The following is a 15,534-nucleotide window of genomic DNA, read 5'->3' as shown; positions in this document are numbered from 1 at the left end:
CCCGATTTTCGAAAATCGAGTTTTCATCAGATGTCGACGTTTTGAGGTCCTAGGAAGCTATTCTGACTATTTTCAGAATGATGTCCGAGTGTGTGTGTGTGTGTGTGTGTGTGTGTGTGTGTGTGTGTGTGTGTGTGTGTGTGTGTGTGTGTGTGTGTGTGTGTGTGTGTGTGTGTGTGTGTGTGTGTGTGTGTGTGTGTGTGTGTGTGTGTGTGTGTGTGTGTGTGTGTGTGTGTGTGTGTGTGTGTGTGTGTGTGTGTGTGTGTGTGTGTGTAAACTCTTTGTAACTTTTGAACTAATAAATCGATTTGGATGGTTGAGGTGGCAATCGAAAGAGCTTGTTGGCCATCAACTTTCCTAAAAATTCAGATTATTTGATCGAATAGACTCGAAAATATTGGCGAATTACGAAAAAAAAAAAATTTTTTTTTTAGTTTTTTATTGATTTCTCAAGAACGACTCATACGATCTACTTCAAAATCTAATCAGCTCTAGTACTCAATAAAACGCGTCGATTGCTACCTCAAACATCAAAATCGGATAATTCGTTCGAGAGTTATCGCGGGAGAAAGAAATGGTGAAAAACGGTTTTTTCTAAATATTTTCGAAACGACTGACGCGATCGATTTCAAATTTTAATCAGCTCAAGAATTCAATAAAACGCGCCGATTGCCACGTCAACTATCAAAATCAATTGATTAGTTCAAAAGATATCGGCGTTGAAAATTTAAAAAAATAACATTTTATGTTATTTTTTCCGGATAAATCATAATATAACTTACTAAAATGTGCCTGATATCATACCAACTCATCTTTTTTATGGTTTCTTTTGATCATATAATGTCATCGAACTTCGTTTTTAGTTTAAATCATATTATCAACAAAAAAATCGATAAAACGTAGTTTTTAATATTTTTATCGGATATTTCATATTTTATTGTTTCTGACATGAGTCAAAATTTATTTAAATCTTGATTTTGATCCCCGACATTGATTTCTGCCTCAATACACTTATTTTACTGAACGTAATCAGGAACTAAATTTTAAAAACCGCTTCATTGATGATTTCCGATTCTTAAATTTTCAAACTTCAGCATAACAGGTAACTTGTTAGAGCTTGAAAAGATCATAAAAAAACAATTGCGTGTGATAGCATTTTCGAGCTCGAAGAGCTCGAAAATATATCTACACTAATGTTTTCGAGCTCTTTGAGGTCGAAAATAGCGGGAAGTTTTGGGGCTGGCCCGCAGGGTCAACCGACGCCCAGATTTTTTTTTTTATTTTTCTAGGCATAGGAATTGTTCCTATGTTGACATAGTAGAATTTTGTATATACACATAGGGAAATTTACTATGTAGCATAGGTAAATTTACTATGCTAATATGGGAATAATTCCTATCTAACATAGGAAAATTTACTATGTTAACATAGGAGTAATTCCTATGTAACAAAAGAATTATTCCTATTTTGCATAGTAAATTTCCCTATGCTACATAATAAATTTTCCTATGCTGCATGGTATATTTTCCTATGTTCACATAGGGAAATTCACTATGTTTAGATAGTAAAAATTTCTATGCGAACATAGGAAATATAACTATGTAACATAGGAAAATTACCTGCTTTTTTTTCTCCGTGTATGTACGTACGTACGTATGTAAATATTCTGTAACTTTTAAACGGATGAACCGATTTTGATCTTTGAGGTGTCATTCGACGCGGCTTATTGTTTACTATAAACACAAAGAATTTGAGCTTAATCGGTAGGGTGCGTTCGGAGATATTTTGAAAATAAAATTTTTTCAAAAGGGTTTCTTTTAAACAACTTTTAATTCGCTCGATGGATTGATTCCAAAATCTAATTAGCTCTAAATTTTATATGCCGCGTCGAATGCCACCTTATTTATCAAAATCGGTTTATTCGTTCAAGGGAAACCGTTAACGAAAGAATTAAAAAAAAAATTTTTTTTAGTATTTTGGAAATTTCTCGAAAACAACTCAATAAATCAATTTTAAAATCTGATCAGTTGTAGAACTTAATAAAACGCGTCGAATGCCATCTCAACTATCCCAATCGGTTAGTTCATACGAGAGATGTTGTTGTAGAAAAAATGGTAAAAAAAAAAACAAACAAAGGCATACAAAAGTGTATCCACAACAATTTTTCGAGCTCAAGGAGCTCAAAATGTGCGGGAAGTTTTGGGACTGGCCCACAGGATCAACAGACAGACCGTTTTTTTTTCAAATTCAGGACAAATTCATTAATTTTTTGTTAATTTTTAAAAAACATCTGACTGTTAGTTTCTTATTAGAATTACGAACGCGATTTAAAACGTATACTCCTCATTGCTCGCAATGTTAATTATCCAAACTTTGATTATAATGATATCGAGTTAGAAATGATCAATCGACTTCAAATTTTAATAGTAATTGTATTTTAATATTCTGAATAAGTATACAAAATTTTAAACCTTTCGACACTATGCCCATCACCTGACAACTACCTAAAAGTCAAAATTTTTTTTTGCATATTTCGATCGTATATACTTTCAAAAAGAACATCTCAGGAAAAAATGATCAGACCTGACTATGCCTGTTCAGGTATGATCAGGCCTGATCATACCTGTCTATGCTTGTTCATGTCTGAAGCCTTAAATACGCTCAGGCCTGATCATACCTATCCATGCCTATCCATGCCTGATCCTGCCTGATGTATGGGATTAAATTTGAAACTTAGTTATAATGAAATATAAATAACTTAGTGTTGGAAATTCAGGTAGGATAATCGTGAATTAAATCAAATGAATTTATTCAAATATGAAAATGAAGATTCTCTTCATTAAAAAGGCGCGCTCTAGGATATATCTTCTCTTCAAGAAATTTAGCTTAAGACTAACTTATTCTTTTAATATTATTTAACACTGAGGTCTAACAACCTCTCTCACTGATCTGAATAGTTACTATTCAGATCAGTGACCTCTCCTCTTCTCGTATAACAAAGATGTCTAAGTTCAAAATATATATATATATGAGTGCAATATGAAATAAAAACACATTGCCTTGCGTTTACTTAGAACATGGGCCTCAATCTCTCGTCGACCCAAGTACCTAAGATCATAAAATTTGATCCACACTAGCTTTCTTTTTCTTAAGTAAACATATACACATTTTGAACTAAACACAAATAATAAATATTATGACTTAAATGTAACGTTATATAAAGATTTTATTCTGAACAGAATATAATATGCGGGTAAAATTTCTATAAATTATCGTTATATTCTCATTTTTCCCTAGTAAAATTTCCCATGTTGATAAAGCAAAATTTTCTATGTCAACATAGGAATGTCTCCTAAGCAAATTGGGAAAATTTTCCATGTTTTTCTCTCCGTGTACTATAATTAAATAAATAGACATTATTTATTTGACAATTCGCTGTTTTATTTTATTTTTATTATATATTTTTTAAGTCTTTAAATCAGTATATTCAGATACATAGTACTTGATAAATTTTTACTACAAATTCATTTTATTTTCATTAACTTAGATTTTTTTTTTAATAAATTATTAGCAATTGGAACGAATGATAAATTACAATTACAAATGTTATGCAATCATATATCATGTATATAATAATAATAATGACAATAATTTATGACCATTAATTACAATTGATTGGTCATTATTTTTCATTTTTATTTCAAGATAATAGTTATGTACAGACTACTATACAATATTCTAGCCACATTCTTTATTTTTTCAAGATTTTTATCGCTAATTTTAAAATAACATCCTGCGCTTCCCAATTGTAAAATTCGTAATATTTTAAATTAATTTCGCTCAAATATTCGTATTATTTTATTGTTATATTATATTGTCATTCACTTGCCGTGAATAAATATTGCGTTTAATCAAATACAGTTATTTTATTTAATTACACTTAATAGTTATTATTTATTACTTTCTTTTCATCTCGAATTATTTTTACATGATTCCGATGATATGAATATTATTTTATTGTTTTAAATAAAATTCCTTTCAATAACTATAACAAATTTATTATTTTATAATATTGGACTGTATGATATTTGGACACTTTTACACAGTAGTATGTCAAACACCAAAAAATCGAAAATTGAGTTAAATATAAAATAACCTAGTGGATCCGAATTACGGTAAATTATCGTATTGTATGGTAGCTCTTCTGAATACCGTAAATTTGCGGCAATTTATTGTTAATCGGATCTGCTAGGGTATATTGTTAAAAATACTAAAATTAACAGTAATTTCTGAGATAAATATTATAAAAAAGTTTTTTCATAATACCAGTATCGAAACTTGAAGTTTCAGTGTCTTTGCAGCCAACCGAAACAAGCTAATTTCAATCCGATGCCGTGAATGAATATTAGCAAACGCGTATATAGTGAATATCTTCAGTCAGCAGGCAGAAACAAACTTGTTTTATCCCTTGGGAACAAACAAATATAGTTTCTGCCCGCTAACTAAAGGCTTTTGCAATTTCAACTCTGATACTTGTCATTTGTTTGATAGTAATTTCAGACCATTAATTTTATTTACGTAAATGACAGTTCCGACTGTGATTAAGTTTTATAAAAATTAGTGTCAATAATAAATATAGTGTTTATAGTGTCTGCTTAATTAAAAATAGCATATGACAATTTACGCTTACGCTAATAGTTTGGTCTTAAATTAACGTGTTTCTGACTGGCTGCTAACACTGAAACTTCAAGTTCCAAGGCAGGTAACCATGAAAAATATAGCGTGTAACTCAGAATGAAACCCGATTTCAGCTCTCGCTTACGACTTGGACAGCCAACTTCACCCTGGCCTCAAATCGTTTTGTTTAATCCCTTATCACACAATATACTATTTATCCAACGTATAAGCTTAAAATTATTTTTACAATTTTCCATTAGAGAACTTTTATTTCGTAAAAATGTGATATGTACCTAAAACATTGTTTCGTATCATTCAACCAAGGAAAGAAAATATTGCTGAATAACGTAAGGTATCCTTGATTGGTGAAATTACTCTGTTTTTTTATTTTTGAATCATAAACCTGAAATTATTTCATAGATATGGATGATGTATAGATTAATTTGCAATTATGTGTTAAAAGACTGATGTATTTTTGCAAAAATGATCGGAGTTACAGAATTTTGCGAAAATAATTTTTTACATTTTGTTCATTAGTATTGAAGTATACACAGAAAAATAATATAGTAGTGGCTACTCTCTGGGATAGTACTGAGTACTTTTTGTAAAAAAAAAAATTTCAGACAGTACTGTATACTATCTACACTGTATTTACTACTTTCTGAATAGTACTGAGTACTATCTCGGACAGTAATGGATATAGTCTAGATAGTAGTGGATACAGTTTAGATACAGTACTGTCTGAAATTTTTTTTTTTACAGAAAGTACTCAGTACTATCTCAGAAAGTTGTTATTATTATGTTGTTTTTTCCGTGAAGTGTATTTCCAAAAATAATTTATTAATATCTACAATAACTACAGAATTTTATTACGCATTAGTAGAAGAACTTCACATAAATTCTTGTTAAAACAATTTAAATAAAAAAAACTTTAATGGTAATTGTTTCGAAAAAGTATTTAGCGCTTGACACACTATTGTATAACAGTGTCCATTTTATATTTATTTTATTTATGAAATATGAATATTTATTTTTAAATGTTCAGTATTTTTTATTTATTACAGAATTAAATTTATTAATTCAATTTTTTTTTATGTAAAAGCTTTTTTATTTTAATGTATAATCTAATGAATTAATGACATTTTTAAATAACAAATTATTTTTTACAATTTAAAATGTTTTGGATCAATTATTTTTTTTTTTAATTATAATTGAAATCTAATTGCAATAATTATTTTATTAATTGAAATTAAAAATTCAGATTATAATTTTCTTCGTATAAAATAATTGTAAATAATTCAAATTGAATAAATAAATAAATGACTACATAATTTTGTTTAAAAAAAAAAAAATTGACGTAAATTATAAAATCATCTAATAATTTTTAAATTAATTAATTATTTTTTTAAATAAATTTATTAGGTTCATTAAACATTTTATTACACTCAGGGAATACAATTCAGCAGATGTCAATATAATTACATTTTAATTGATTTAATAAACTAAAAAAAAAAAAATAAAAATAAACATACGACTTGTAGTTGTAATATAAAGAAAAAAAAATAATAATTATAATAAAATATTAGACTGTATTGACAAGGACTAGAGTTCACGGACGTACGATTGAAATTTATATATTTAATTATTAACTTATATTAATTACCCAATTACCCGATTAATTAATATAATTATTATAATTTATATAAAAATTTTAAAAAATAAAATAAATAAATTTCAATCGTTAATTCATTATCTCCATAAATAAAATAACAATTTCGTAAAATCATTATCATTATTTTTTTTATATTAATTAAAATTAAATTTGTTTTTTAATAATTTCAATTTAAAATAATATTTAATTATTTACACAGCAATAATTAGTTAATAATTAATTACTATCAAATTTAAAATTTAAATCAGATTAAAATAAAATTAAACTGACAATTCTCAGTGCCTACATTACACACAAATAATTACTAATATTAATTAATATTTTATAATAAATTTTTTTGTCTGTTTGTTTTAAATTAAATTAATTATGTAATTACAATGATTATTTTTAAATAAACAAGACAATTACAATAAAATTTTAATAAATATTGTCATGCATTTAATGATAAACAAAATTAAAAAAAAGAAGTTCTAATGACTGAAAAATATTTTGGCCCAGTACCCAATGATATCGTGATCTATTGCTATTCTATTTACAAAAAAACATTTTCAATTAATCAATCACTAATCATTAGAAATTACAATTATTATTTTCTTGTTTAGTAAAAGAGACAATGAACCATTGCCAAAATTATTTACAAAATTAATAGTTTAATAATATAAAATGCTCAATTATCAAACAAATTCAATTAATTTAAAATTAATTACATTAATTATAAATTAATTTTATTAATAAGCATACGCTTTTTACTTTTATAAATTATCTACATGTTTAATTATTAAATGTACGTACGAAAAGCCAAATTATTAGGCCAATATACACAAGCTAAACAAATTATTTTAATTTAATAAAAAACGCGGGAAAAATGAAATGTATCTAAATTGGATCCTGCCCAATTAAACTTTTTTTTCTTTTTAATATTAAATTTTTTTTTCTTTACTCTAATGTAATAATAATGATAATGATAAACAAGTTGCCGTGATTTAATAAAAGTTTTCCAAGAACTCGTAGATGTTAATTGATATTTAAACGGTCCGTAGTCGATTAAATTTAACCGTCGGACTGGGAAATTTACTTTAGCTCTCAGTTTAAATCAATATCAAGACTTTAAATTAGTTGGGTATTTAATTTAATTAATAATTTGTTATTTTATTATCAATTCACTAGCTCAAAATGTGATGACGATGTATTTATATTTATATATTTATATTTATATTTACTCATTTATTTATATAATTGACAGAATTTAAACTTCAGTGGTGCGACTATAGGGACCATTATCGTCACATTGTGATAATTTACGTTCGCGTTTATGAAATAATCCGCCTAAAAAAGAGGGTTGTTGTGAAAGTCCTTTACCACCTCCTGGTATTGTTGCTCCTGGATGTACAGGATGAATTTGTCCTGAATGTTTAACGCCTTGGCTCATTGAACTCGCTGATGTTGACTGAAAGGATATTGACATGCCGCTGTCGAGTGAGCCAACACTACCGCGCCTTTGAGGTTTTTCACCGGCAACTAAACATTATAATTTATATTATAATATAATATAAATAAATACATATTTATTGTTATTAAAAATTTTAATGAAAATTACATTGTTCGTGAATGTCAAGCAATGAATTGCTGAGTGCTGATCTTTTTAATTGAGGATCTAAATCCGCAGCTTCTTGTCTTTCAGAGCACGGTCCTGGATAGGGACAAACTTCAACGTCAGCAACACCAGAATCACGATTTTCTGAACTACCACGAGCACCGCGACTACTTTTTTGTCGTTCTAATTCTGTTTCAATTCTCAGTGTTTCCATTTCATCCATTTCGCTTATTGATTCTCGTAGATCTTCAGCAAATTTACAACGGTCATGTTCATTTCTTGCATTAAATGTGACTAGTACTTTACCATCGACACGCTGTGATAATCTTATACCGTATGGATAATCTGTAAAATATTAAAATTTTAAATATTAATACCAGTAAAATTTTTATTTTAGAATTTTATCATTTTAAATAAATAAATTATGAGCTTTCTTTCACAAACAAAGTTTCGTGTTTGTTTATTTATTTAGTTTAGAAAGTTTAATAATAAACAGAGTAGCCGAATAAAACCGAAAGTAACCGAACAAAAAAGTATTTTACTGGATCTTACTATTTAATTAATACTAAAAATTAATACATTATGAGTATAACTTTTAATTATTAAAATAACGTGATTATTTTCTGTGATATTTAATCTTTTAGGTTTTAAAATGATCATCTATTCTTATTAATTAAAATATAAATTTGATTTATAAATTTAAAAGTATAAACAAAATATCATCGGAAAGTATGGTCCTGAAGTTAGTAGACAGTTGAAAGTTTTCAAATTTTTTTTCAAAAATCCAATTAACAAAAAAAAAAAAAAAAAAAAATATGCACTTGTAAAAAATTAAAAAAACTATACGTGCAATTTTTCAAAATTTTTTTTTTTTATAATTTATCGCTTTGAAAAAAATCAGAAAATTATTAGATGTTGGCTAATGTCACTATTATTTAAAAGTAGGTAAAGTAAAAACAATCTCAATGTTCTTAATTAAAATGTTCTAATATTTCTTTTAAAATGTAAATAAATAAAAGTAATAATAATGAAAATAAAACTTACGTGGAACTTCAAAAAGCGTAACGACCATACCGCAAAGAGGAAAACTTTGTCTAAAAGTGTAGGTAACGCTGCTTTTCTTTTTACTGAGAATTTTAGTAACAACAAGAAGATCATTGAAAAGAAAAACTTCTCGTTGATGAACTCCCGGTCGTTCTTTCTTATGTATATCAGGAATTTCATAGAGTCTGCAGTAGCAAACAAGTCTGCGATGCGGTAATGCCATATTGGGTTTCTTTCCAACAATAGTTGCTTGAACTTTCATTACTTGTGTGACGTGATCCGATCCCGGTTTGAATTCGTTAGCTTTCACACGATCATATATACCAACTAAAATATCTTTATCAATATCACCGCAGTCATCAATACCACGAAGATTTTTAACGAAATCGTCCAATCTCATTCTGCGTTCGGGTTTTAAATTTGGTGTGTGTAAATCTGTATTGAGCATTATTATTGCGAATGCCAATACAAAGACAGTGTCAGGTGATCTTAGTCTTGATATAACATCTGGATTACACTGGCAGTAACGTGTACTAAATACTTCCATCAATCTTTCTATTTTTTGGGCCTCACCCGGCATACGGAAGTATGCTTGGAATTTTCTCAAAGCCACATCCACTTGCATTCCAGCGAGGTCTAACTCATGAGCAAAACACCTTAACAAAAAATTATAACATTATTTTAGTTTTATTTATTTTTAATTACATTGTTCATACTTTTATTTCTTATATGTTACAACATTATACGTGCATTTTAATTTGTAATTAATTTGCTATTTTTTTTTTAGAATTTTTTCAGTGAATTATTAATAATTTATTTAAATAACCGGATAGTTAAAGGTTAATTTAAATCAAATGAATGCGTAATATTATTTAAATAAATAGTCGATTTTATAATAACTTTTAATCAGTTTTTTTTTTTTAATAATGAAATATTGACGTATGTTAATTTCATACGAAAATTTTTTTATATTCACTGCATTAAATTTTCTATATTCTTGAAAAGTTGCATTAGATTCTATAACTTTTGCCACTTAATTAAATGTCAAGAAAATATTTGACATAAAAACTCCAATTATTGAAAGCGTACCACATGATTAATGAAACTTTATTTTGCATTTTTAGTTACTCAACTTCTTTCAACATCTTTAAATGTTATTAATATTTTTATGCTGAGACTTTTATAAAGATTGGGCGACATGACAGTAATTTATATATTTGTAATCGTACAAAATCCTATATATTTTTAAAGAATTTTATCTATCAATTTTAAAAATAAGTAGAAGCATCAAATAAAAAAATGCATTTGAAAAATTCAATTATTGTCGATATTAAATATAATTAATAAATTATAATTTCTAAAAATGATCCCATTTTCTAAGTAATAGAATTTAATACTAAAAATATTAAAGAAAATAATTTTTCAAGCCGTTACGAAGGAGTCAAGGATGTACTTGGGTAGTGTTGAAATAGTCTTTCATGTGACTTATCGAAGAAAGTAAGTGCAATTAAAGTTTAAAAAACTGTGTAATTACACGGTGAAAAATTTGCCGAGTGAACACGGATTAAATTCGGAGTGAATCTTGGAGTGAAATTTATTCTGGAGGGGAATTTATTTTTACATTAAAACTTAGATCGAAATGGATACGGATTGAAATAAAATCCATATTCACCTCAAATTCATTTCTCTAAAGAAAACTCCCAATTTACTTCATATGCGGAGTGATTTTTTTTCGAACGAAAAACGATAAATTTTATATAAATTATCATTAATTTTGAGCCTTTAGATGGAAGATGGAGTAAGTTAAAGTTTATCCAATATGGAAAATAGTCTCTTTCGGATAGTGTCGAAACTTTAGCGTAATCTGACACTAATGTACATAGAAAAAGAAACCTTCATTTAAAAATTATTTTTTTTTGGTTCAAGAATATTTTTTATAACCCAGAAGAAAAGCTTGAGTTTTATTGGTTAAAGAAAAAAATATTCTTGAGCCAAGGTATCTTTTTTTTTTTCTTTCATATATATATGATAAATAATCTGCCTTTTATGTAAAAATACTAGATTATTACGTTACTTGGTGTAAATTGATATTTTATAAGTACATAAATAACAGTATTTGATACTTAATAATTTTACTAACTATCTATCAAATAAAATACTAGTAAATATTATGAACGGACTCAATAGTCCAAAAAAATAAAGAAAGAGAGTCGGTATGTAGTCAAGAGTAACAAGACAAGTTGTGATATTATACAGTTACTCAAACTTCTTTAGTGTCAATAATTAGAGCTTTTACTTTAATGGATTTTTTTTTTAGAAATTTTTTTCATTCGAAAATTACAAATATATTCATAAAATCTTTTCGTTGAAAATTGTCTTAATAAATTGTATGATTAAATTTTCAAGAAATAAAAAATAAAAGATAAAAAAAAAATTGAAAAAGTTGCTATTACTTGAATGACAAAAGTTATGAAACTCAAAGTGACTTCATAACTTTTTAAATTTTTATCTGAATTTACAAGGATTGAAATCAAGAGTCTTGTAACCTTTTATTGTAAAACTTTTTCAATGGTGAATAAAATATTACTGCCCGAAAACAACCGCGTTATTGAAAAATACGTGAAGTAAAAAAATACTTACTCTAAAACAGCCATATTAAATGTATTTTGCAAATTGCCCAAATATTCTCCAATCATTTGTTTAGACAATCCTTTTCTGCTGATCAAAAATCTAGCAACTCCTTGAGGACTATTTTCTAAGAACCCACGTCTTATTAAATAAGTAATGCCACGTTCAGGTTTTTTATTGAACAAGTTTAATCCAACACGATACTGTCGTTTCCTGACAGTTTCCGATACTTTGTAACTAGCTTGAGGTATTGTTTCTGCGTGATCTATCATAGGTAATTGATAACCCGAGCTGGCATGCGAGTGACTTAAATCTTTAGTATTATTAATCAGACTGTTATTCTCCGTAGTATGTCCACAATCTTGATGCTCTGGTGAACTTGACTGGATAAAAATAAATAATTAAAATTTGTTAGCAAACGAATAAATTTAAATCATTTTATTTTAAAATCAAACATTTGAAAATGCTGTCGTCATTAATTAATTTAATAGTAAAAAAAAAACTTACGATTCCTTTATGCTTCCAAATGGGCGATCCACGTTGAGCATCACCCTCAGAGCTTTCGCAGTTAGTAGAATCGCTTCCTGAACTTTGTACTGAACTCAAGCTACCATTTTCAACGCTCTTACTTAAACCATTGTGACGCTGTTCCATAGATCTTGAGCTTATCGATGATGTTCTCTTGGGTACTTCAGGCGGTACCTTTTTACCAGAACTACGACTACGTCCACCTGAACTTAATTGTGAACTATTACCCCAACTATGAGTCAGTGGAGTTTGTAGATTATGAGGAGTTGATGGTGATGTACACGGTGTTCTGTGATGATCTCGTGGTGGAGTTTCTTGTCGAAGACCACACAAAGTTTCCTTTAATTTAATAATTCAATGAAATTAATACTTGAGTAATTAATCATATTAATCGTAAACTTTAATCTAGACTCTAAATCATTTAAATTTAATTTATAAATGACTAGAAATTTTTTTACTATTTGATAAAATTATTCAAAAAAAAAATTAAAACTGGTAGTAAATTAATCAATATAGATATTTATTAAATTAACTGAATGAAAAATTTACCTGAGGATTATAATAATGAATACTAGATCCACTCTCTTGAGAACTAGTATCCCAACAAGGACTTGCCGGTGGTTGATGTCTACCACATGGGCTGGGTGTAAGCGAGGGCGTATGTCTACCAGTTTGATGAAGTGTATAAGCACTTGGATGTTGTTGATGCCCGGTATTAATTTGTCCCATAATTTGCACTTCACATCGACCACTTTGGCTTCGTGGCATACCTGAATTTTCAGCATGTCTTCTTTCGCGCAGTGACATACTTCTTATTGGTACTGGACGATTATTTGTAGATTGCGGTGATTGTTGTATATAAATTTGATTATGATAAAGCATACGATCATGATCGCCAGCTATTACACTACTACGTTCAGAATTGTCTTGTATATTTCTGCTCAAACGTTTCTCAGCCTTAGCCATTGCCGTTATTGCTGCAAATTTTTTTAGCAACGTATACCTTCTAAAGGCACGTTGTATTGTTAGTGCGGCATTTCTTGCTTTTACTCCACCGTATTTACGCTCAAGCATTTCAATCTGTTTATCTAATAGATCCTGCGAGAGTTCATACCTAAACATAAATAAATAAATAAATAAATAAATGAGTGAATAAATAAATAAATAATAATATTTTTGAGGGTTTTAAATTAACTTGCAACATCCAATGCCCTTCATAATTTTATTTTATGGTAATATTTCGTAAACCCATTGTTTACATCTTCAGACCATATCTATAATACAATGATAATTATTATAATTTAACTATTAGGTGTGGTTTACATTTTTTTATAATGTTGACCTTTCTTTTTACTTACATTTTTATTGTAAAGGAAAATTATATTTTTATGATTTTATTACTATTGACATTTTAATTTTAATTTGAATACTGTTAAAATTTGAAAAATTTTTAACAATAAATAGCTGGAATGTTTAAAAACTTTTTTAATATAAATTACTTGGAGTTATTTTCATTTTATCTATATCACTTTAAATACCTTATTGTTTTTATCCTAATGTTTAATGGTAAATTAAAATTGTAATAATCATCATTGTATAATAAACTGTAAAAAATTTGAGGAGTGTGAGCGAATTAAATCCGGAGATAATTTGGAGTAAATGTGGTGCGGATGACTGTTTTTTATTTTAGTGACCCGAGTCAAAAAACAAATTCGGATTTAAGTCTCAAGTTCTCAATAAGGTTTTTGAGAATCAATTTAGAATTTAAAGATTGTTAACAGTATAGAAAGTTATCCTAGTTTTAAGAATAATTTTATCCACATTTGAACCTTAAAAGTCTCATTTGACGTATTCTCTCCTCTCCCTTTTCTATCTAAAATTTTTCAAAGTCCGAAATATCTTTTCATTCATTGAAGATTTTGAGGTCTTAGTTATAATTTAAAATCGATAAATTGTTCGCATTTAGACCTCATAATTCTCATTGAGGATTTTGAGTACTAAAGTAGAGTTACTTTTTGGGCGGCAAATAAAACATCAAAGGAATTGAGGCTTTTGAGGACTTAACTAGAATTTGTTTTTTGACTCAAGGAAATTCACTCCAAAGAGAAGTTTATTTAAATACTAAAACTCCGAATCAGAGTGAATTGCCGATCGAAATAAAATCCAGATCACTCTGAAATTGCTCCGCTAAAAAAATACTGACTATTACTCCGTTTTCAGAGTGATCTTTTTAACTCTGGAACTCCGAGTGATGGAGTGAATTCGGATTTAAATAAAATCCATTATCACTCCGAATTCACTACCGATTTTTTACGGTGTAGATATAGTCAGTTGCCAGTTAATTTAAAACCCAAATATGATAACCGATCAAAAAGAAATATATAATATTTTATATACGTTGAAAGAAATAAATAATAATAGTGATTGAGTGTTTTATTGATTTATCGATAAATAATAAATAAACTTACGCATTTTGGAGTCTGCATCGTTTAAGAACATCACCATTACGAATGGACCCCTTCTTGTGATGTGTCTGCTGATAACCAGACTGTGGTTGTCCACCGTAACCCTGTACCATTGTCCCGTAACTCTGTGGCTGGCTGTATCCGGTGTGTGGATAAACTTGCATCGTCTGTGTTGGATATGCAGCGTGCCCGTAATTCTGTGACTGCATGTACGATTGACCTGTTATATACGATGTCGACAAAGAGGTTTGACTTCCAGACGTTGAATATACACCGTGTGTACTCCCGCCGTGATTTTGACCCAAGTTTGTGTTGTGACTGGGCCGGTCAATTTTATGAGGAAAGCTATAACATTAAAAAAAAAATTTATTAATTAACTTGAAAAAAAATTTTAAATATCAGAAATCACAAATTACATTATTTTTATAAAAATTTATTGGATGATTATTAAAATAAATATTTAAATTTATGTTAATTGATAATACAGATTTGTATAAAATAACAATTTTTCTAACGGTTTAATTTATACAGAGTATTTGACCTATAAATGTTATTACATAACAAGTAACACAAATCGATGTTTCACGAGAGCTTCTTTACTTATCATTCTTCGCTTCCGCCTACTACTATTCCTCTCGTCCCTCACGTTTTGTGTACGTCGCACTCTTTATTCTATTCTTGATCGGATCAGCGTAGGCTGATTTATTCAGAATTATTCAAAAAAAAATCTTTCACTTCTGCAATTTACAATAAAAGTTTGTCTAGACGCCGTTCAGCGCTCATAATGTTAATTCTTTTTTATTCATTATATTTTAATAAAATTGATATTAAAGTTTAAAAAATTCATATCTTATATTAAATTTTTATCTGTCACACGCCTCTTTAATGTATTTTGTACATTTACGTCAAAATTTGAATTCAATTTA

General features: G+C 28.0%; 1 protein-coding gene across 6 annotated transcripts in view; it reads right to left on the bottom strand.

The window, feature by feature from the left end:
* Positions 1 to 6,237: 6,237 nt before the first annotated feature.
* The window catches only part of LOC103568957 (IQ motif and SEC7 domain-containing protein 1), a 97,698-nt gene continuing 88,401 nt past the window's right edge, over positions 6,238 to 15,534 (bottom strand). For 4 of the 6 annotated variants that reach the window (XM_053740372.1, XM_008546008.3, XM_053740370.1 and 1 more), the window contains exons 3-9: positions 14,612 to 14,953; positions 12,693 to 13,257; positions 12,123 to 12,482; positions 11,628 to 11,998; positions 8,988 to 9,643; positions 7,947 to 8,288; positions 6,241 to 7,867 (exon numbers count right to left, since the gene is read on the bottom strand). In XM_053740372.1, the coding sequence (XP_053596347.1) occupies positions 7,596 to 7,867; positions 7,947 to 8,288; positions 8,988 to 9,643; positions 11,628 to 11,998; positions 12,123 to 12,482; positions 12,693 to 13,257; positions 14,612 to 14,953 (2,908 nt within the window). In that variant the 3' untranslated portion in view covers positions 6,241 to 7,595. Of the gene's footprint in view, positions 7,868 to 7,946; positions 8,289 to 8,987; positions 9,644 to 11,627; positions 11,999 to 12,122; positions 12,483 to 12,692; positions 13,258 to 14,611; positions 14,954 to 15,534 lie in introns of all 6 variants that reach the window. The other 2 variants (XM_008546005.3, XM_053740371.1) reach the window with 2 other exon arrangements.

Source organism: Microplitis demolitor, chromosome 7, assembly GCF_026212275.2.
Source record: "Microplitis demolitor isolate Queensland-Clemson2020A chromosome 7, iyMicDemo2.1a, whole genome shotgun sequence".
Lineage (NCBI taxonomy): Eukaryota > Metazoa > Arthropoda > Insecta > Hymenoptera > Braconidae > Microplitis > Microplitis demolitor.
The sequence above is the reverse complement of the archived record's forward strand: the minus strand, read 5'-3'. Positions and strand labels throughout refer to the sequence as shown.